Below are 24,315 nucleotides of genomic sequence, written 5' to 3' on the forward strand. Positions count from 1 at the left end.
AGCCATAAAAACACCAAAAAATAGGACTTTTTGAGTAGATGTAGCTCAAAAACAAAGGCCGTTATTTTGAAAAAGAATAATGCACAACATATTTTAGTCCTTGTTTTTAATATTTCGGCAGCTTTTATTTAACTAGTTTAAAAAATAACGCGAAAATGATCTCTTGATGGGTATCACTTGCGCGCGCGCCGTAATATCTTAAAACCCTATGGAGCCACCTTAAGGACAGTTCTCCTTACAGAATTTGAATGTTTGAATGTTGCTCATACTCCTTGGTACAATTTTCAGGTAAAGAGGTAACATTTCCTGCTAATATAAGGCGTAAATTAGCTCGAGGTAAACATTTTTCCATCGTTTATGCTTCGATCTTGGCTGCTCAGTAACCTGGCAAATGTGTAGTTTCCAGTGACCACTGAGTTTGAAGCTTGGTTACCAAGTTCTCAAGCACGCTTCGTACTGCTTCGCGCCCTGTTCGCACTTTGTTTACCGAGTGGTTTTCAACGATTCTCAGGCTTTTTTGGTGTTTCCTTGTCTTCTAAAGTCATTTATCAACTTTCCAAGATGGGGAAGATTTGTTTAATATGAGTATGCCTGATTTTCTTTGTCTGTTTCAACATAATGCTGACATGTATACGTAAGCAGTCGTTACCAAAACTTGTCAACTCGGATAATAAACTTTTCGTTGAAACTTTCTGTTTCTTGTTCTGGAGGTGTAAAATAATTTACAGTTCAATGACAAACACTAAGAGTTTTCTTTTTTCTTGTTTTAACTGCAAGTTCCTATAAAATGACGACTATAAGATTTAGTTGGGCGAAAATACTCGGCTATAAGACGCACCCCAATTTTGGCAAGAACTTCCCAAGAAAAAACAGATTTTCCTCGTAGAGAAAGAGAAAGTAGTAGGTTACAGTGGTGTAAAAATTGCATAAAAACCAATTCATATTAGGAACAATTTTGTTGTTTCCTAAACCCTACAACCCGCCCCCATCAACAGCCAACACTAGAAAAATCTTGTCCCCCGGCTACATTTTTCGTTTCCCCACCTACTTGAAAAATTAGTGACAGCCCTGGAGTGTATACGTGTAGATATGGATATTTTCTGAAACAACACATTTAAGGCATTTTGACCCAAAATGAAAGTTTATCTTTATAGCCTGATAAATTGATCAGTAAATCCTCTCTACACTCAAGAAAAAAACATGTAAAAAGGTTCCAGCAAATCATGATGGCAAACTACACTGTAGCAATTTTTATTTTGTTTCTGTTGGACTAGCATCCCATCTAGAGGAGTAGCAAAACTCTTATTTGCTTTATGCTACAGAAATCAGGGGGTGTGTCCAGACCACTTTGGGTGACTTAACTAAGAAACATGTGCTCGTGATTCAAGGAAAAGGATGATTCTGTCTAGGTCTGCTAAAGGAGCCAGCCATGTCACATACATGTATGGTGCATCTTGAAAAATTTAGACCAAATTTTTTGAGTTTGTCATTATTCTATTTCCATGTTTTGAACTACCTTCCTTGATCTTTTGACAATCCTTGTTCCTGTTTGCTTTATTATTATCTCTTCGATATCTTTCTATTACTAAACTGTTATTGAGGGGTTTTCAGTAATTAGAAAGTATTTCAGTCTGCACAACTCAAGAAGTCACTTAGTGAAGGTCAATCTGAAACCTCTCTCACCTTTACTGCTCTTTTGTGACCCTTGGTTCTAACATGACTTTGACATTTGGCAAGATTTGGCAGTTTCAATTCACACAGCTCACAGTAAAATGGAGCATCTAAGCATTTACTTGAATCCTAGAAGTAAAACACAAAACAAATCAAGGAAGAACTCATGAATATGGATCAATGTTATTGCGAATGTGTGTCTTATATTAAGGACTGACTCTTCCCCAGTCGTCTTTTGAGTCTGTCTTGAGTCGACTTGAGACGACGCAAGACAAACTCAAACACGGAGGTAATCATGGAATGGAAGAGAAGAAGCGAAGGAGACGACTGGCAGATCGTGAGTCGAAAAGTGTGCACTGGCTGTTTTTCAGAGCCTATAATTTTGGCTAAATACATTTAGGGTCCTTAATTGTCGTACCAGGCAAAATTTCAGAGGTATTTGGCCGCTAGAAAGCTACTTTTAACGGCGTTTCTTTATCGCACTGAGCTATGAGATGGTGTCAAGCGCCGATCTGTCACAACAAAGGCCAAGGAAGGTATCAGGATTGTAGAAGGCAGCTTCCATAGATTTACGAGAAGAAATATATTGCATGGCTTATACATCACTCAGTTTTGTTCAACAGTTGTAGCCTTTTGTGCTTATCGGCTTGTACACATTTGCCGCTGATTTGAACCACTCTAATTGTCGCTTTGTTGACATCTACTGGATGGTAGACCAGCAGAAACATTGGAATCATTTGAATATTCGAAGAGAAGAAAAATCACAACCAAACAGATTTGAGCAGAAGTCCGTGTATAGCAGAATTTTAAATTGGAACAGAGGTTATAATTACATTATTGTATTCTTGGTGCAGCTAAACAAAAGGATTGCAGCCTCTGAGAATGACAATGCACAGTACACACCTTCAGTTTATCAGCAGGCACAACAAAGTGAGACTCCAGTTCCTTCATTGTCTTTTTAGAGGACTGTCCTTTACTTGTCTGGTCTTCACTTGATATTCCACTATCCTAATGATACACAAAATCAATAGTATTATAGGCAACTGTTCAGTGTTCACCTTTTTTAACTACTGTATATGTACAGTACCGCCCGAAACTACTTACCCATTTGCCGCGGTTATACCTCGGTCAAACTGCAGATTGATACTGCGTTCTCGCCTCGGCATAGACGCGGCGTGCCGCGAAAAATCGCCGGTTTTACCGGGGTTTTTTGCAGTAAGCAATACCGCGGTAATCGGTAAGACGCGGTAGAGTTGAATAGGCTTATTTACCTTTTGTTTAGAGTTCATTAAGAACAACGGGCAAGATTTTACGCTTTCACGCTCCAATAATATATGGCACATCTCTCAAATTGAAAGAAACCACCGCTTCAAAGCAGAAATGCAAATAGTCGGAACGTGACTTTTGAGTTCTTTAAACCTTTAAATGAGCAAAACCTCTTTTAGAATAATGTTAGAGCTGCATCGCCGCTAGTAAACAAATGTTTCGTGTTCATGTCGTACATAACATTTGTCGGATCGAAGACATGCTGCCCATTGCGCGTGCAGACTGATCTTGGAACTTATCGTGAATGAGTTGCATCGTCTTTAAGCAATATTTTAATAAATAGTTTCTTTGTGGTTCAGCGTGAGCACTTTTTTTTTCTTCGCTATCATTTTCACACAACGACGAGCGACGTAAAATATTTGTTCGCCTTCTTTGATTTCCTCGGGCTTCTTTCCATAGTACTTTCAGTTTGGACTCTACGAAACTTTACGTCGATATTCTCGCTATAACACAGAACTTTACTTATCACCCCAGGGGGGTACTCCGGCTTGTAAATGACGGGGATGATCGAAGGATTTTTTTGGGTTTGAAATTTTCGATTCCGGGATTTTTTTGGGTTGGAAAATTTGGCAAGTATTTTTTGGGGTGACTTGATTTAAATTGGGGATTTTTTTGGGTATTGAAAATGAACTAAAGTGCCTTGGCGCGGCCTTGGCGTATTTATGGTATGATGAATAAACAAACACGAACGTTTAATTTTTTATGGTTTTCTTTGTGAACATTATATTATTGCCCCTCCTGGCAATTTAGGGGTAATTTGACAAGCAATTTTTTTAGGTTTGTTTTTGACCCAGGGATTTTTTTGGGTACAGTACCGCTCAGAAATAAGCGTCCCTAAACATACGCGAAAAACGCGTATGCTTTTGCGCATACGCGCGTATGCGTATGTGCGTATATGCGTATGCGTATGTGCGTATATGCGTCTGCGTATATGCGTATGTGCGTATACTCTGTATACGCGTATGCTCATCAGTATGTATGAGCAAGCTTATTGTTTTTTCTTTTGTCCATAGTTTATTGTTCTTGCTATTTCTACTTTTAGAGTTCGCCGCCTTATGCAAAATAGAAACGGAGAAATAACTTTTACGTTACTTAACTTACCGGCCTTACCGGCGCGTGCGGAAAGATCGTTTATCTTGCAGAAAAGCTAATAAATGTTCGGGGCAGCATATAAACTTTATTTGAGCATCGTTTCGACTCATTGAAATAATTTCGACGTCTCATTCGCTGATTTTTTTCCAAATAGAACCAAAGATATGATTTTGTTTTAGCTACTAAGCCTTGACGTGACTCGCGGCACGTTCCGAAAGACCAAAAGTTTATCTTGCAAGAATAGGTTATAAATAATATTCACTGCGTATCACAATTACTCTAAAACAAGCTACGTTCCTACTTATTGGAAATACTTCACCATGTAGATTGGCGATCTATGCCAAATAGAACCAGAGATTTTTTTCGCTACTAAAAGCCGTCGCGCTTCAACAGAAAATCAATTCACAAACAAAATCGTCGGCGCGTGCTAAAAAACCAAAAGTTTTTCTTGCGAGACAAGTTAATAAGTTAATACAACATCTTTTCTACTTATTGAAATTATTTCAACGTTTAAATCGCCCATTTACGCCAAATAGAACCAGAGATATGTTTTTTCGCAACAATTAAAGCCGTGTCGGTTCAACAGACAATCAATCCACAAACAAGTCTCGGCGCGTGCGATTTATCTTGCAAAAAAGTTAACAAACATGATTAATGTTCACGGCGCACCATATAAACTCTAATAGAACATCGTTTCTACTCATTGAGATCACTTTTCCCGTTTGAATCGCCCATTTACGCCAAATAGAACCGGAGATATTTTTTTTTCGCTTCTAAGCCGTGTCGCTTCAACAGACAATTAATTCACAAACAAGTCTCACCGGCGCGTGCGATGTATCTTGCAAAAAAGGTTAACAAACATAATAAATGTTCACGGCGCACCATATAAACTCTAATAGAACATCGTTTCCACTCATTGAAATCACTTTTCCCGTTTGAATCGCCCATTTACGCCAAATAGAACCGGAGATATTTTTTTTCGCTTTTAAGCCGTGTCGCTTCAACAGACAATTAATTCACAAACAAGTCTCACCGGCGCGTGCGATGTATCTTGCAAAAAAGTTAACAAACATAATAAATGTTCACGGCGCACCATATAAACTCTAATAGAACATCGTTTCTACTCATTGAAATCACTTTTCCTGTTTAATTCGCTCATTTACGCCAAATAGAATCGGAGATTTTTTTTCGCTTCTAAGCCGTGTCGCTTCAACAGACAATTAATTCACAAACAAGTCTCACCGGCGCGTGCGATGTATCTTGGAAAAAAAGTTAACAAACATTATAAATGTTCACGGCGCACATAAAAACTCTAATAGAACATCGTTTCTACTCATTGAAATCACTTTTCCCATTTGAATCGCCCATTTACGCCAAATAGAACCGGAGATGTATTTTTCGCTTCTCAGCCGTTTCGGTTCAACAGACAATCAATTCACAAACAAGTCTCACCGGCGCGTGCGATTTATCTTGCAAAAAAGTTAACAAACATGATAAATGTTCACGGCGCACCATATAAACACGATCGACCAACGCTGTTTTATTATTTTCTCGCAAAGATATTTCATTTGTTTTCTCCAACAATACAACACAATGAGAACCAAGAGCAATGAATAACAAAGAACTGCGTATGTGCTTACGCTTCATTGCATACGCGCGTATGCGTATGTGCGTATATGCGTATGCGTATGTGCGTATATGCGTCTGCGTATATGCGTATGTGCGTATAAGGTGCGTATACGATGGACGCTTATTTCTGAGCGGTACTGTATGTCAGAAGACTTAGGGATTTTTTTGGGTCCTGAGTTTTGCCTCCATTCGATCATCCCCATCATTTACAAGCCAGAGTACCCCCCTGGGCTTATCACAGCTCTAGTAAACAAACTCTAAACAGGATCTGGAGCGTGTGTTCAGAATGCTGACATGTAGTCGGCTGTCAAAAAGTTGGTATTCAAATTTCTCTTGAAATTTGACCCGTGCATCGGAGAAGTGAATTTTTCAATTTTCCTTTCGACACCGCTTAGTTCGTCTACAACGCTGGCTACACCGCTTAGGAACGCTTCTCCTCGGGTTATTCTTAACCTTATTCTTTACCTTCGAAGCAAATAAACGAGAACTTTCGTTCACGTATTAAAACAGGATTTCTCAGCCTGGATTCTTTCGGCACGCTCCGAGACTTGTTTGGTAACTGATTGTCTGTTGTCGATATTATTGTCGGTGGCGTCACGGCGTAGTTATAAAATGATAACTCCGGTTTTATTCGGCGTAAATCGATAATTTAAACGGTGAAATGATTTCTATAGGGAGAAACGATGTTCTATGAAAGTTTTTATGATGCGTTTTGGAAATTTATTAACTTTTTTGCAAGATACAGATTCTCTGTTTAGAACTCGCGAGCCTCGTTTGCTGAAATGTCTATTGTTATGCACCCGGGTTTTGTAGAGTCACGGCAAGTAGCGAAAATAATGATATCTCTAGTTCTGTCCGGCCTTATTCGATGATTTAAACGGCGAAATGATTTCTGTAGGTAGAATTTATGTTCTATGAAGTCGTGAACATTTTTGCAAGTTCAAGTTTCGCTCTGGCGAGCACTGGCGGCTTGTCTGCTGATTGTCGATTCTAAACATTTTAGCGTCACGGCAATTATCGGAATAATATCTCTGGTTCTATTTGGCGTAAATCGGTTATTAAAACGGTCAAACTACACTAAAACTATCAATATGAACATAGTTAGTAAAAGAAAAGGTGTTTTATTGAAGGTTCTATGACGCGTTGAACATTTTATCACTTTTTGCAAGATGAAGTTTTGGTCTGAGCAGTACTGTATCCGTAGTTGAGAAGTAGTTCCGTCGAAGGATTGTGAAACTTGAATGAATTACTTTTCACGACTTGAGGGAATTAAACTGAAAACAATGGCTTGACAATCCCTATCAGTAACTATTGTTTCTTCACCGCGGTATACTGCGTCTTGCTTACCGAGGCGTTCGGTCACATTCGTCCAAGACGAGGTTGAGCTTTCCGCGGCACCGCGGTGGATTCGCACAACCGCGGCGGCAAGGACGAGGTTTCACCGCGTGCTTATGGGTAAGTAGTTTCGGGCGGTACTATAGAAATGCTGGTCTAGTGGTTGACGCAGCAAAAAGGTTAAGATTGGAAGGGGAAGAGCCCAGGGGGGGGGTACTTGCAGTATACATGACGGGGGGTCCGACGGAGCATCATATTGCGAACCCAAAAAAATACACGAGCCTGAAATTTTACACCCAAAAAAATACCTGGACCAACAAAATTTTCTATCCCAAGAAATACAAGACCTAGCACCTTGATACTGATTTATTTACATGTTACGCAATTGGGAATGCTTACGCGATGTAAGGCCAGATTGCACCATCATTTTGACACTAGCGGGACTTCGAACGAGATGTTCGACGAGTTAGCTTTCACCGAAAGGTCTCTGAAGAGTCTCTTGGCGGAGACGAAACATGCGTGTCAGACCAGCCACGAAAGTATTTAACAATTTACACGTAACGCAATTGGGAATGCTTATGCGATGTAAGGCCAGATTGCACCATCATTTTGACGCTAGCGGGACTTCGAACGCGATGTTCGACGAGTTAGCTTTCACCAAAAGGTCTCTGAAGAGTCTCTTGGCGGAGACGAAACATGCGTGTCAGACCAGCCACGAAAGTATTTAACAATTAACACGTTACGCAATTGGGAATGCTTACGCGATGTAAGGCCAGATTGCTCCATCATTTTGACGCTAGCGGGACTTCGAACGCGATGTTCGACGAGTTAGCTTTCACCGAAAGGTCTCTGAAGAGTCTCTTGGCGGAGACGAAACATGCGTGTCAGACCAGCCACGAAAGTATTTAACAATTAACACGTTACGCAATTGGGAATGCTTACGCGATGTAAGGCCAGATTGCACCATCATTTTGACGCTAGCGGGACTTCGAACGCGATGTTCGACGAGTTAGCTTTCACCGAAAGGTCTCTGAAGAGTCTCTTGGCGGAGACGAAACATGCGTGTCAGACCAGCCACGAAAGTATTTAACAATTTACACGTTACGCAATTGGGAATGCTTACGCGATGTAAGGCCAGATTGCACCATCATTTTGACGCTAGCGGGACTTCGAACGCGATGTTCGACGAGTTAGCTTTCACCGAAAGGTCTCTGAAGAGTCTCTTGGCGGAGACGAAACATGCGTGTCAGACCAGCCACGAAAGTATTTAACAATTAACACGTTACGCAATTGGGAATGCTTACGCGATGTAAGGCCAGATTGCTCCATCATTTTGACGCTAGCGGGACTTCGAACGCGATGTTCAACGAGTTAGCTTTCACCGAAAGGTCTCTGAAGAGTCTCTTGGCGGAGACGAAACATGCGTGTCAGACCAGCCACGAAAGTATCAAACAGACTTTAAGAGCTAAAAAAATACATGACAGATCTCTCGACCCAAAAAAATACCGAGGGTGTAAATTTTCAACCCAAAAAAATACGTCGGACCTCCCCGTCATGTATACTGCAAGTACCCCCCCTGAGAGAGTAAGTGCCCCTTCAGTGTGGTGGCACTCCAAGCTGAGACCATTTTGGTTGCCATGGTGAGTGGAAGAAAAACTGAAACAAGTTGCCAATTTGCCAATGTAGTACACTGGGTACATCAACATTTTTGTATAGTGTAATCACTAAGCCAAGCAAATGTAACCACATTTTGTTCAAAGTGGACTTACTTACAAATTGTCGCAGCTGAGCCTTTTTTAGTAAGTCAATCCTTGGCAGCTTATTTCCAAACATTTTTTTCCTTGCTGCTTATAACCCCCACCCCTCTGCTACAAGCCTATGCAAAACCCCTTATGAAGTTTATACATGTAAGGTCAAGGCTTATAGAGCTCTAACATTATAAAGTTGAAAGCATAACAACAAAATTAATCATTCTTCTTTGTTTATGTATGCTGAATGTTGACGCTGCTCTCAGAAGGCTATGCTTATGCCAGGTGCATATTCTGTAGTATTTTGGTACAATGTACGAGTATATTGATTTGTGTAGGCTGGTGCACAGCTTAGAATACCTACAGTGTACAGGTTACTTTCACTTTGGCAGGTACTTTTTTGCGGTTTTCAGTGATATGAGAATTCTGAAATTTATCCTCAATCAAAGGTTTATGCTTTTTGCTGCCGTCAATTGTCTTAGCAGACCTCTCGGAAAACAGGAACTCACTTAAACTGGGTCAAAAGGTCACGTCTGTCAGTTGTGATTGGTAGATTTCAATCTATTTGCTTATTTCTGTTTTTCATGGTTCATTGCTGCCATAATTATGATTGACAGCAGCCAAAAACGCAATTGTTAGTTGGAAAATATCAGAGTTCTGAAAATCGCAATAAGCATGGTTTGTACAAGAAATTATAGACCAGTTTAATGCACCTATCAATGGTTTGCCCCAGGATGGGGGGGGGGGGGCGGGCAACCCCAGGGGAATTTGAAATTTTTTGGAATCCAAAGTTGAATTCCCCTCCCCTGGGCACCTAGTAAATGTCAAATTTCACATATCTCCTCTTAAATTTCTAACCCAGCAGACCATTTTAGATGTCAAAATCCCTACCCTGGGAGAATTTACGATGTCAAATTCCCGTGGGTTGCCCGCCCCCCCCCCATCCTGGGGCAAACCATTGATAGGTGCATAAACCAACCTTAATCCCTGATGGACTGCCAATTTTTTTCTTCTACATGTGTGCCCCCTCTCCCAATGTTGAAAAAACTCCAACACTTGCAGTAACCTACCTCCTTTCTATCTTCATTCTTTGCTGTTCTCGTCTTGTCATTGAATGAAGCACCTTCCGTCTCACTGACTTTCCTTTTCTGAGCCTGATGCAATGTTTCGTCATCTTTATGCAAGCCATTCGGGCTCTCCAAAGAAGACTCAGTATTATTTTCAGAATTTTCCATTTCAAACTGATATTACTTCACTTATCTTCCTGTCCACTTCATGTCGTCTGAGGTCGTTGTCTATCAGACAGTGCAACAAAACAAAAATGCATAATTCATCATCGGTGAAAATCAAACTTGACGGTCCAGAAGTTATCGAGAATGTTTCCACATTTTCAGACGCTATCACGGGCAAACGCTATCGTCAATTAATATTTCCAGACTTTTGTATCCATGTTAATGCTATACAAAGTCTTTCCCGGTTGAAACCCGATAATGAAACACAAAAAACGACAAAAACTTTGTCGCTCTTCGCTGTCAATGAACCGCCATTGCAAATTATGTCAACGCATTTGTTATGTCGAGATGCCGATACACATGAATGCTTGATTCGCGGGCTCAGCGGCGGCGCGCTTGGTTTGTTTTTGCGTGAAAAATTACCATTTTCTTCGGTCGGTATGTAAACGAGGGGCGCTTACAGCGTTTCTCTGCCAAAACGAAACCCTCCCTGACCCACGGGAACTTGGAAAATCTTCGTTCTCTTTCCTTCTCCTATCCCGCCGTATTTAACATGGCTGAGAAGCGACCAAAGTATATGAACTGGATTTTGGAATGCATCAACTTGCTTCGAAGTCGGAAATCGCGACCCGACTTGGAGCGAATCTGCCGGACGATGCATAAATGTCACGGAATCGATCAGCGAGACACCGAGGAAGATATAGCCGCGCTAATCGCCAGCGGAATCGTGACAAAGAGGTCTTTTAAAGGCGCAATTTCTTATCGCAATGCTTCTGGTTGGCACAGAGTAATCGGGTCCGGCAAAGTTTCGAGGGCCGCCCGATGGGTGGGCGAAGCGATTCGAGCGATTGATCGTGGCCACGGCGTCAGCGCAGTGGATATTGAGAAATTCATCAGCGCTCGGCACCCCTATTACCATAATTTGAAGGCCAGGATCAAAATCGCATTGAAAGAAGACTTAGATCATGGCAGAGTTTGGTCTGTAAGCGAGGGAATGTATCGACTACTTGAGTCCGCTGAGGTAAGTTTGGTCAAGTTTAAGTTTATCAGAGGCCAAACAACGGGTGCATTGATGATGTTGGCAGCGAAAAGTTCTCTATCGATCTTGTGCATGTGTGAACGGTTAGGTACATGCTGCCTAAGGGAAACCTTGCCTTTTGCTGATGTAATAGTAACTGTTAGCGAATATTTCTTCCCTCCAAATTGGGGTAGCACTGTTTAGTGATTTTTCTGTACAATCAGAAGCAGACAACATATTTAGCGACTTTTGATTAAATAACTTTATTGTTTGCCTTTTGCAGTCGTTGGTCGCTCGTTATACATGTATTTCCGCGTCACCCGTTAATTATAAGTTTCTTTGTTTATTTTTTGGTCAGGTTTTAATCCCAGAATTAAATATATCACTTTCTGATGGCCAGTAAATAAATTTTGATATAACACTAGGCTTATTGCACAGGTATTCAATATAATGTGTCGTGAGCTTATTTCCGTTATTTATTACTTGTAGTTTTATTGTGCCGTTTACTAAACTGAATAATCGAATTAATTGATTAATCTTTTAAACATTGAATAATATGCTTTGATCCGTTTAGTCTGTTAAAATTACACTTTGAATAACAGACTATTTGCTAAAATTGGCAACAACATGTGTTACAATCAGAACCTTCTGAAAAAATACAGTTACCAAGTTGTGGCAATGTTTGATTGTTTTAAAAATTTACCCAAACTGAGTAGTTTACATGTAGATGTGTTCTGATGGTCGTAGTCATAATCATCGTCCTCATTATCAAAATCATTATCATCAACATCATCATTTTGCAAAATGCCCAGTGGTACATACATATGTACATGTTTATGTATAGCTTTTTATAGTGTTGATGTGTGACATATCGCTGTGCTATACATGTGACAACAGTCTCCCAGATTCTCTGGGAGTCTCCCAGTTACAGAATGAATTTCCTGGCCTCCTATCCTGGTTTTTCAAAATTTTCTGGATTTAAAGGAAAATGCTTGCAAAATGTGGTTTCCAACAAATCGTTTTAGCTGATTTTGAGAAAAAATTGTAGATATTTGATGTGTTTCCATGGTTAAATCAGCGAATTGCGGTCACATCGTTCCAAGGTTACTTCGTTCCAAGTCACATCGTTCCAAAAAAAGTCACTTCGTTCCAACTAAAAGTTACTTCGTTCCATCCAAAAGTCAGATCCTTATATTAATAATAATAATAATAATAATAATAATAATAATAATGTTCTTTACCCAGGGAGCTCACATCACCAAAGGTGTTATTCAGTGAGGCCCTGCAAAATAATAGTTCAAAATTAAAATTAAAAAAATGAAAGAATGTTTATAAGAAAACATTATCGAAAACATTACTACTCGATGTTGTTAAATTTTGTAATCTTTACTTACGATGTTTTATTAGTGTCGCGCGCTGAACAGAACTCTCCAACTGTATGCGCCATCGAATAGGGAGAAATATCACTGAAATGTAGATAGTCGATACAACTTACGTTTTAATCAGCGGTTTACTTCAGTTCTGCTTGTAACGTTTGATGTAAGTTGTAATGGTCAACACACAATTGAAAATAGATATATCAAATGCAAATAAGGTGAGTTGAAAACCTTTTATGACTAGGATCGTCTTTTATATCTAACTTTTTATTTTGGAACGATCGAATATTTCGATGGAATGAAGTAACTTTTAGTTGGAACGAAGTGACTTTTTTTTTGGAACGATCTGACCGAAAGTTGGAACGATGAACTAAATTGAATTAAATTGAAAAAAATTAAATTAAAGTAACCTTGGAATCGGCGGAGCTCTGTTTTTTCACTCAGTTTTTTAGAGTTTTAAATTGTGCCTTTAATACAAAATTGGTGATCTCGGGATCGGATTTCAATATTTTAGGTTGGCATCTCTGCACAACTATGATACATTGTCACCATCTAAGTACAGGTAGTGATTGAGAACACAATAAAATCCAGTCTTCAAATAAATTTATTGGAAAAGTCAAATATGCCCTGCAATTACAGTAGAACCCCAGTAACTCGAACTCTGAAGGGAAACGTAAAACAGTTCGAGTTACCGGGGTTTCGAGTTATCGGGGTAGATTGCATATTTAATTTGCCAAGTTAATAATTGATAGTTAACTGATTTTTCAGCACTTCAGTATACGGTACAGTGCAAATTGAACTTAACTTGTCAGAAACTCTAACGAGACCATACATTCTTACATGTATGATAAGAGTGGAAAATGGTTGTAAAATACGTGATCTGTTCGTTGCTCTAATCAATGGGCAACCGTGCCAAGTTGCAAGAACCGGAATTTGAGTTATCGGGGTAAATTTGACCCAAATTTTGTTCGAGGGAAACAAAATTTAGTTCGAGTTAGCAGGGTTTTCGAGTTATCCGAGTTCGCGTTAACCGAGTAAAAAAAATAGGGCCCCAATGGGTCCATGTGTTTTGCTGCTAGAGCAAAGTCTTAGGGAACATGTTGATGAAAGACAAGTGAGTCGAGATTGAAATCCAACGTCTTTTATTGTCTGTCACTTGTGTGCAGGTTAATAATTGCACTATATTGTAGTCACTTTGTGTTAATTCAATCCTGATAATTTTACTGATCAATGTTATGTTGAAATCAAAGACAGCAAACATAATTTAATTACTAGTAAGTTAACGTAATGTCTGACATGATTGTCTCTTTGATAAAAAACAGTAACTCTTAACATTATAAAAAAATCTCAATGAACTCAATGTGATTCTTTTAGTGGCGTTATCTCACTGGTTACCGTTAGTTGTATTTGGAATCATTGTCACAATGGTAGCGTTTTAACAACAACGAAAAAGACAGAATCTATTGACCTTATAAGAACTCAATGTGATATATTTATTAGTGACAAGACAGTGGTTCTTTAACCACTTTCACCCAAATTAAACACTGGAACAACTAACTCTTAACAAACTTGTTGTGTCACCCTGAGTTAAATATGCAAAATTCAGAAATTATAAATAATCGCACGCGCACCGGCGTACAACAACAGAAAGACGGCGTTGAAAGTAACGCAAAGTTCATTTTGAAAGCGAAAGTTTACAAATAATTATTATCATTCGTCAGGCATCCCTTCACGCATGAACGCTCGTCGAATTTCAGTGTCTTCACAACAAGATCGGAAGATCGATAAGGACCAATTTTTGATTCTGCGAAAGTTCGTTTTCTTAAAGTTTTAGAAATTTGTGAAGTTGGAGGATTCACTGAGGACTGCGTAGCCGAAGATGCAGTGGCTCGCTGGACATCAAATTCTATTTTTCACGGCGTTTAATTAATCTTCACAAAATAAACATGTGGCGCCAGCGCGTCTGGCAGTCAAAAATTCATTTTTCAAAAAACTTTCCCTTTCCAGCTATTTTAGCGGGGCTTATACTATAGTACCTACCTGTCAGTCGTAGAAAAGCTGAAATTTAAGGATGAACTGTTTATTAAATGAAGACCGTATTATTTTTTAATAACTAGTAAACAAACTGGTCGCCACGCATTTAAACACGAACTGACGAATGTTGCATCTGATGCAGTGAATCTGGTGAATGAGAACTTCCTTTAATATTTCTTTGTTTTCGACGGTGTGCACCACTGAATAAGTTTCTTTCCCATTGTGATGTTACTAGTATTAATTCGTTTCTAGCTGTCTTTTATATAGCTCGAATACAGCTACAATTAGCGGTGCAGCCTACCAGCATGGTATATTCCTTTCCAGCTGTCTTTGCGTGACAAGTTACACGTTCATACATTTTATTTTAAAATATGAAGTTCAGAGTTAATACAGTACTAGTATGCTGTAGACAGTGTAGACAAGGTGAGGGTAAGTTTATTTTCAAAGCGAAAGTTTACAAACTGTGCACTAACCGGTCCTTTGGAGAAAATATTTATGACCTTCGGCGAGGTTCCAAGTCTTCGCTCTTTTCGTAAATGATGAAAACTGCAGAATAATTTTCTCATAAAACTGGAGTGGTCGCGCCACAGTTTGTTTTCTTTCCCAATGCGATATACTTTTAAATCGGTTTTCTGTTTTCCAACGTGTCCAACGTGGTTTGCGTTCGAATACTTTGGCCCGTAACTTTGAATGCGATCAGCGCTACGGTTCATTGGTTTCGATTTTGTTTGTTCATGGATTTGATTGACATCGGTAGTTCAGATTTCTCCTCTGTTACGGCACTTACACCTTACGGCACTTACACCTTACACCTTACGGCACAAACTTCAGCTCTCAATGTGTTTTGCTTGCAGCCATTGCGGCTGCAGCAAAACACAATGACTGAAAAGTGGGGGTCAAATCCAAGGGAAATGGCAGTTAGTTCGAGTTAGCGGGGCTGTTCGAGTTATCCGAGTTCGAGTTACCGGGGTTCTACTGTAGCTAGAGCTTGGCTGAAAACTCACAGCAAATATGAACGGTTTTGTGAAGAGTATTTGCTTGAGGAAGTTCATTGCTTGAACTTTTAACCTACGTAGTCTTGGGTCACACTCCTGTAATAGGAGAACTTGGAACATTTTTTGGATAAAATGGCAAGTCAGTGAACAAGAGGCTTGAGTGTCGTTTCTTACTATTGTGATTTACAGAGCCCTGAAAGAGAAATTCCAGAATGCGAACAAGTTTGCGACTTCTGTCTACAAACTGCGGCAGCAAACAGACGAGGAGAACCAGAAAATCTACTGATATGCAGAGATTGTGGCAACAAAGGTACACAATGTTTTTCTCTTACATGTACAGTATATATGTATTGCGAAAAAAAGTGTATTGTAAGTGCCAAAAAAGTTCATTATAAACCAAACGTTTCGGGCTTAGCCCTTCATCAGTGGTGAATTGGTCGTAAATAAAACGACCGTATATATGTATATATGTATGTTGTGGTTTAATTTTATCTTTGGTTTAAAATTTTTTAAACCAGTTTGATTTTTATTTCCTTTTGTTTCAGATTATGATAATGAATATGAGACAATGAAAAATAAAAATCAAACTGGTTTGAAAAATTTTAAACCAACTATAAAATTAAACCACAACATGTACATGTAAAGTCATTGTTAGTTTAATTTTGTTTATGTTATGTATTTTTATTTTATTTTTTTTATCAGCACACCCAAGTTGTATGAATTACTCACCAGAGCTTGTGCAAAGAATCACGTCTGATGCTAGTGCATGGCAGTGTATCGACTGTAAAGCCTGCATTATATGTAACGACAGTGGAGATCCTGTAAGTCCATTTTCTAAAATAATACTTATATAATACACTCTACAAACAGTTACTTTACCTTCTTGGGAGGTGTGGCGTCCCGATGGTTAATGCAATGGACTCTGAATGGAGATGTTCGGGGTCAAGACCTGGCCAGGGTCATTGCGCTAAGGCTGGACACTGCCTCCTTTCCCCAGGTTTACAAAATAATAGCTGAGGCTAACCCTGCAGTGGACTAACGCTCCTTTCAAGGGGGAGTAAAAATACTCTTGGTTGCTTTATGATGGCTGGCACCTAGGATAGAAAGAAGACTTCTATTCCCTCCACTCCAAATACCATCGTAGTTATTGTCATCATCATGACCAGTGGGATTTTTACTTTCCTTTGATCATGGTAAAAACAAAATTGAAACTTCCTTGGAAAATTTCAAACCAAAAACAAATCCAAGTGTTAGCAAGAATGCTGTTAATAGTCTACAAAGCACTCAACGACAAAACACCATCCTATGTTTCTAGTATGCTAAGTTTTAGAAAGTTCTCTCGTTCACTACGTTCCAGTGGCCAAGAACTGCTAACTGAGCCCATGGCTAAACTCAAGACCTACGGAGACCGGGCGTTCAGCACTGCTGCGCCAAGGCTGTGGAACAACCTGCCACTGAGCATCCAAAAATCGGCATCAGAAGACATTTTTAAGAAGAACCTAAAAACTTATCTTTTTAAAGAAGCCTATGACATTTAATTTTTATTTCTTATACACGTTTACTTTAAGTCCAGTTAAATAATCATGATATTTTTAGTTTTTAAATTTTTAACTTTTAAAACTTCACTCTCTGCATGTATAGATATTTTAGCTCAATAGATTAATTTAGTAATAGGTATTTTTATATTTTATTTTTATACGCATAGTGATTGTAAAGCGCTATGAAAGATAAGCTAAATAGCGCTATAGAAATGATTATTATTATTATCAATAAAGTCTATTTTTGTAAATTAAATTAAAAACAACATATGAGATGGTACAGTTCATTTTATTTTAGTTTTTACTAATATTATTTTATTTCATTTTTTATCATTATTTTTGCAGAGTAGTTTATTGTTTTGTGATGCCTGCGACAAGGGATATCATATGCAATGCCATGTACCCCCTCTGGCAACAATGCCAATTGGTAAGAATGTCAATACCAGTCTGCCAATCTGTTTATAAAATAAGTAATTGCTTTTCTTTTCCTTCCCCTTCGTCATTGTCATTTTCTTGTTCTAGCTTATTCCTGATGACTGGATAATAACCACATTTCATATTTTCCTTAACAGGAAAATGGGTTTGTTACAATTGCCAAAATCATCCTATAAATCCAGTACGCCTTTCTGACTCCAGCGGCTTTGAGCCAGTTATGAAGTCAGAAGGTGGGAGCAATTTGATGATGAGAGATGACTTGCGCTTACAGTGTGATGAAGACATCATGGGTGAATGTACTGTTGAAGTAAAAGATATTCATATTCAAGGTGCGCTCCATCAATGGCTACCTTTTCCACTGCCGTCAATAATCTAAACAGACATCTCAGGAAATAGAAGTTCACTTTGATAACTGATTTAGAAGGTCACGTCTGTTGGTTGTGATTACCTTATTATAGGAATATAACGAAGCATTTAACGCCAACAAAATGTACGCGTAATAAAATTAACGCGAATTGTCAAAAATTTATGTTTACATGCATTTAATTCGCGTTAATTACATGTAGATAGATAACCTGCGATCAAGCTTTCTTTTTTTTTCGCGGCAGAGGGAAGGCGAAAAAAGGAAAGCCTGATACAATTACTTGTGAAGTCGTCTGCCACCCCCTAATTAAAGTATCTGTCAACGTCGTCGAGAATGTCGGCGATGCCATCAGAGTAAGGAAGTAAGCGTGATTAGCGCCTTCAAATTATATTTTTACTCTCACAAACGTGTGTTTGAATAACCCTTTTGAACGAGCTGATCGGATGGTTTTTAAAATTTGTTTTCTGCAAAGGCTGATTTTGTGTAAGGCTCAGGTTAGACATTTCAAGGTTGTAGTTTTCGTCACTGGCACGATCGTCTGGCGTCTTTGGTGGTGTGATGTAATAATCTTCGACACCATTGGTGATAGATCACGCTCTTGCTGAATTCCGTCGGAAGCACCGCCAAAACATCTTTTCTTTCACAAACTATTCGTCGAATACACTCCCTTTGTTCGTCTTTAAATGTTTTGTGAACAAAACTCTTGAGAGATTTTCTAAAAGCTAGAAGAACTCGCTTCATTCCGCTCAACACCCGCCATGATAACAATCATCTACGCGTGATATTTTTGGACCGGAAATTAGACTTGAACTCAATTAGCCAATCAGGATAGAGATTTAATGTTGCCTTTTGTTTTCTGACCAATCAGAAAAAAGTCCAGATTCTGGACTTTTTACAGACAACTCGACAAGTAATTGTATCAGGCGTTCATTTTTCCGTTGACCCCTCCGCCGCGAGAAAAATAACGCCTGATCGCAGGTTAGTAGATAGATAGATAGATAAACTTATTAATGTGTCAGGGCCACATAGCCTGGGAAAATCCCATACTAATTTGGGGACACAATTATTATAATAGATATTAAAAAATATGTAAAAAGAGAATTTAAAATACTTAGAGCTATATAAAATATTTATGATAATCAGATATTAAAAATTATTTATTACTTAAAGCTATATTAAGATAATTATGACGAGCAGATATAAAAATATGTAATTTAAAGAGAAATAAAAATACTTAAAACTGTATAAAATAATTATGAGGAGCAGAGGGAACAGCCCTTGCAGCCATCATCTATGAGCAGAGTAATATCGTATAATTTGCGTATCTGTTTCCCCACAATTTTGGTCCAAGATATCGCAAAGAATGTTTACCATATGTAACCGTATTGAAACTTGGTGTGGAAAAGTCTGACTGTCTTAAAAAGTAGAAACAATTATGATTATTAAAAATATTACAAATATTACAAATGTATCGTTAATTTCCTATAATAAGGTAATACATTTAGATCCATTTTGGTTGTTGGCAGCAAAAAACGCAAACATAAGCTGGGTTTTGAAGTTCCGGGTTTACATTTGAAATTTCAAATGGTTATACTGATTTGTTTTCTTTTGTTTTTGTAATATAAAGTTGATGCTGAAAATGTTCAAAGGGAGTTGGAAATGCTGAGCCAATCTACAACGTCGAATGACTCTAAACCAAACTCATTACCACAAGCAAGAGGAACAAACGGTGATTTGCATTCGTCTGGTCACAGTCAAACCAATGGTGTCCATTCAGCTGCAGGAAAGAGCATTGTTAATGGTTTGCCTAGTAAGTAAAGTTTGAAAATTGTCATGAATTGATGTGGCTTAATAGAACTTATGAAAAAATGTTAGCGATGTTTGGGGTTGTTAGTAAAAGATTTCTTTTGATGAGATTTTTGAAGCAGTAACACCAAAGTTTGCAATAAGGTGTAAATACTTTTGTTACAACAATTTATTATTGGAGTCTGAGAAATGAAATTCAAAGTTCACAAGGTATAGGCAAAAGCTCACATATTTTAAAGTGGCTCGCAATAGTTAAGTCTGAATTAGACATGCCCATTTTTGGTGTTCAATCATCGCTATATAAATAATGTTTAGGAAATTCTTTTAAAACGAACCTATACTTATTTTACCAAGAAACAAATCAAGGTTATTATGACATCAAAATTTGTTACCATGACAATGCCATATTAGGTCAAAGATACCCTATTTTGGACCTTTTGAGGCTAATATATAACTCAAAAACTACTTCAGTTAGTGAAATGTCTTTTGATATATTTTCATCACACCAGCAAAGTGAACAGTTTTGCAATTTTTTAAAAAATTCTGTAGGTAGGTTTTGGAGCTACACATACGTTATTTTTTCATAAATTTAAGGTGGCCCTGAACTCCACCTAAAGAATTTTTTAAAAAATTGTTTAATTGTTTTTTTTTTTGTCCATTAGACAGAAAGATATGAAAGAAAACTTTCACCGTCTAGTTTTTAAGTTATCAGCCCCAAACGGTCGAAAATAAGGTATCTTTGACCACTTTTGACGTTGCCATGTCAATGACTTCAACTTGCTCATTGGTAAAACCTTTACAATATCTAAACCATTATGAGCCACCTGAAGCGATTCAGTGGAATTCAATGGAACCTCAAAATTGGTTTTCGATGTTTGGTGTTGTTAGTAGAGATTTCTTTTGATAGGTTTATTTGAAGCAGTAACACAAAAGCTTGCAATAAAGTGTAAATATTTGTGTTACATAATTTTGTCCAACAACTACTCAAACTCCTGGCAGATTCCATCTTAAAACCTACCCAAATTCCCCATTTTCCAGCCTTCATAGGTGATAAAACTTCATGCAACAGATGGTTATTTAACATGACTCCTGGCTCAGGCCCGTAACTAGCAAGAGGCAAGACGAAGCACTTGCCTCGTCCAAATTTTTACCAAAAATTAAAAACAAAACATTTTTTATTGGGAAAATAATCCCCAGTCGACCAAGCTTTATTTTCTCAAGAAATACCTCATAAAAAGGTCTTTAAAAGGAATTCATAGCTTCTAGATTTCAACATTTTCTGGAGGGCATGCCCACAGAACCCACGAACAAGATCTTGCCTTGTCTATGGCAATGGTCTGGTTACAGCCCTGCCTGGCTTTAATCTACATAAGGTCTCAGGACTTTGTGCTCAAGATTAGACTTGACATGTGCCCTTTCTTTGCTCCTACTTGACAAGTATTTCCACTGATCTATCAGTGTGACGGTGCCTGGTGGTTGTGGCTCTCAGGGTTGCCATGGATGCCATCATGTTCACTAGAAACATGCATATGTTTGACTGTATTGTTCTGGAACATAGTATCAATACAAGATGTAGACAATGGTATGAACAAATTTCATCTCATAGAGAGTGCTTTAGGTTGTAAAAACCCACAAGGAAATATGTCTTATAAATTAAGTGTGAGGGCCGTACTGAGAAGAGTATTGGCACTAGGTTTTGGTAATGTTGATCAAGTGTGGCAAGATCTGTACATAAACAATCAAGGTCTGATTTCCTACTAGTATGGTACAAAGAAAATATCAGACCATTAATCAAGCATTCTGATTTATTGACTTTAGGTACATGTATTGGCCCCCTCAACTTTTCTGATCATGTAATAAAAATTAACTTGTTTTTCTTTTTTTCTTTTTTTTTTTCACTTTCACAGATTCCCCTAGTAAAGGAACATCCAGTGCCACCCGCGATTCAGCTAAAGAAACAGAAAAGAGCAAAAGCAATCTTCCACCAGACACTTCACTTTGGACAGTTACTGAGGTTGTGTCATTTTTTAGCTCTTTAGGATTTCCAGAGGAGGCAAAATCGTTTCAAAACCAGGTGAGGGTAGTCGGCATCATACAGAAAGAGTTAACGTCAGGTTTTGTAATGTACAAATGCATGTGTGTTATACTGAACATCTTAGTACTTATCATCAAATCCTGTGTTTGTTGATAACGTAAACCACAAAGGTAAATTTCTCTGTTTGAAGCTGAATGCTGTCGTTATACATTCAGCTGGATTCCAACACCAATAGGCACACTAAAGTATAATTCATTTTTTAATCGCATTGCCACCTCATGGGTATAACCTGGTATGGACTTTGCAGGAAGGCTCCACCCGAAAGGGGTACCTTTTTCAGGCTTGGGTGTATGTATAACGGTAAAGATTTCGCGAGTATTTTGGTAAAGGTGTTTAACAGGCCCTGTCAAATTATCTCAAGCAGACGCACCTAACAGCAAATTACGGTAAGCCAACAGTAGAAAAGGGATGTCAGTGTGTCAACTGTAGGAATATTAAAGGGGTGCCATCTTCTATAGAAGGTTACATTACAAATGGTATATAAAAGGGTAAGGGTTTAAAACTCGGGATGGTGCCTTCCCACCTCCTGCAGGGGAAGAGAGAGCGGATGGGGGGAGAGAACGTTGCCCTTGGCTTTGCCGGTTGCAAGAGCTTTCTTAAAGCTATAAAGAAGATAGCAGATAGTCCATGTACAGAATATCTATGATATCTGTCGTAATTCTAAATCTCTCTTTTGGTTTCTAGGAGATTGATGGTAAAGCATTGCTCCTCATGTCCAGAAATGACGTATTGACTGGTATGTCAATCAAATTAGGCCCTGCGTTGAAGATCTACGTTCACGTGGCGCGCCTGCAAAGTCAAAATGGCACCATACCTTCATAACGAACAATAAATGTACAGTCACAATTTTTGTAATTTTCTAGGAAAATAGTATTTCTTCTCAGACCATTTTGTGTCGATTAATGTACCTAATGTGAAGGGTTGCGATTAATTGCCAGATTTAAAGTAATCATTGTATTTGGTTAGGTTTTGCATTTGGTTAGGTTTTGCATTTGTATGAGCTCTGTAATAAGTCCCAAAAAATGCTGCATTTTATTTTTCCCTCCGCCAATGAGAGTAAAGATGCCGCCTTCCTAGCCAATCAGAGAAGAATGCCACGCGAATTTTCCCGCGCTTACCAACCGCGTTGTTTACTTCGAAATGTGATTGGTTCAGAGCGTTGCTTGTAACCTTGTTGGTTGGCTCCTTCATTTGGGGTTACCTACGTCATTCACTTGAAAGCCGCTGGCTTGCGGACCGTCAACATTTGATAGACACAAACTATTTTGCGTATGTTTACAAAGTTGTTCTTGTACTTTGGAAAATACCTAGAGTGCAACATTGTTTCCTTTTATAATAGAATAGGTTTCTCCAATATAGCATTTTATAAATCCATGTTTTTGAATCTTTCAATCCACATTGTAGGGTTGGAGTAAGGAGGAGTTCATATATTTACGTAGGCAAAAATAAGCATTTGTGTAAATTTATAATATAATGCTTAAATGACGTTCTCTTGCTTAATGAGAGGCATGTAATAGGTTTTTTTAAGACACATTTCAAATTCGATATAACAGTGTTTCAGTGGAACCTCGATAAAACGAAATCTTTATAACGAAGTCCCCACTATAACGAACGAGGTTCTTCAGCCCTAACAGGAAATAAGTTTAACGAACCTCCGTTATAATGAATACAGTACATTTTTCCAGTCCCCTGCCACTACGTTGTATCGGGGTCTCACTGTTAGTTTATTTAGGATAGCTCACTTTTCAATTCGCATCAAGGCTTAACCGATTCTTGCTTCAAGTGTTAGTGTGAATAGTTTAGTAGCAGACAGGGAGAGAAAAACAGTAAAATTAAGCTTAATTATTTCATTTCCCTCGTAGCTATCTTTTTACGGGATGTTTTTGCAGGAAATAGAGACCTTCACATCGGGGTACGAGTACGACTTTCGAATTTCTATCCAGTTACGTTCCCAGAGACCTCACTCCTCCCTGTTGCGGCTGACCAGTTGAAAATAATACTATTAGTACGAGATTGGTGTGAAATGTGATAATTGAAAGCATAAGCACTAGGTTTGAAAAGTCTTACTCAATCTCGTACTCCGATCTGAAGGGCCCAAATGCTCGGTAATTTCGCGTGCTTAAAGCGGTTTTTACTTGAGTGTCGAAAGTAATTCTCGTTTGCTTCCAAGTTTGGTTTTGCATTACTACGCTTACTGATTGGCTCAATAAACTCGCACCACTTTCTCAGCCAATCAGAAGTAAAACCAAAACCAATCGTGATTCGCTCGCGCACGTTTTCCCGCGCTTAGTGCCGGCTACATGCATTTGCTTCGAGTTTTCATTGGGTCACTGGATTGTCTGTGTCCTTAGTGATTGGCCAGAGTGATTACCTTGGTTTTGGTTTTTCGACACTCAATTGAAAACTGCCTTATATATGCGGGTCAACTTGCCGAATCATAACATCTTTTTTTTTTTTTGCATAACAAGAGACTGCGAGCAGTTTGTTCATCTCTAGTTTCAGTTTTTGGAGCAGGTGATATCCTGACATTCATTTTAAGCTTGTAAAGCGAGTGAACAAGTTATTTCGCTAAGGGGGAAAATGGTGAGCGTAAGAAAATAAACTTGAAGATTTTTATTCGA

The 24,315-nt window shown here is 38.5% G+C and overlaps 2 protein-coding genes across 2 annotated transcripts in view; one reads left to right on the plus strand and one right to left on the minus strand.

Annotated features, from left to right (window-relative positions):
* LOC144637495 (terminal uridylyltransferase 4-like) overlaps nt 1-10,343 on the minus strand; it is a 29,739-nt gene extending 19,396 nt beyond the window's left edge. The window contains exons 1-3 of the mRNA XM_078496556.1: nt 9,872-10,343; nt 2,575-2,679; nt 1,684-1,800 (exon numbers count right to left, since the gene is read on the minus strand). Coding sequence (XP_078352682.1) covers nt 1,684-1,800; nt 2,575-2,679; nt 9,872-10,036 — 387 coding nt within the window. The 5' untranslated portion in view covers nt 10,037-10,343. The remainder of the gene's footprint in view (nt 1-1,683; nt 1,801-2,574; nt 2,680-9,871) is intronic.
* Nucleotides 10,344-10,454: 111 nt separating this feature from the next.
* Nucleotides 10,455-24,315, plus strand: LOC144637510 (histone acetyltransferase KAT6A-like). Its single transcript, XM_078496581.1, has 8 exons — nt 10,455-11,054; nt 15,646-15,766; nt 16,159-16,277; nt 17,340-17,421; nt 17,567-17,758; nt 19,421-19,603; nt 21,507-21,673; nt 22,379-24,315. Exons 1-8 carry the CDS (start codon nt 10,587-10,589, stop codon nt 22,514-22,516), a joined length of 1,470 nt encoding a protein of 489 aa, XP_078352707.1. The 5' UTR covers nt 10,455-10,586; the 3' UTR covers nt 22,517-24,315.

The sequence above is a fragment of the Oculina patagonica genome, chromosome 14, assembly GCF_052425735.1.
Source record: "Oculina patagonica isolate OP01 chromosome 14, crgOcupat, whole genome shotgun sequence".
Taxonomy (NCBI): domain Eukaryota; kingdom Metazoa; phylum Cnidaria; class Anthozoa; order Scleractinia; family Oculinidae; genus Oculina; species Oculina patagonica.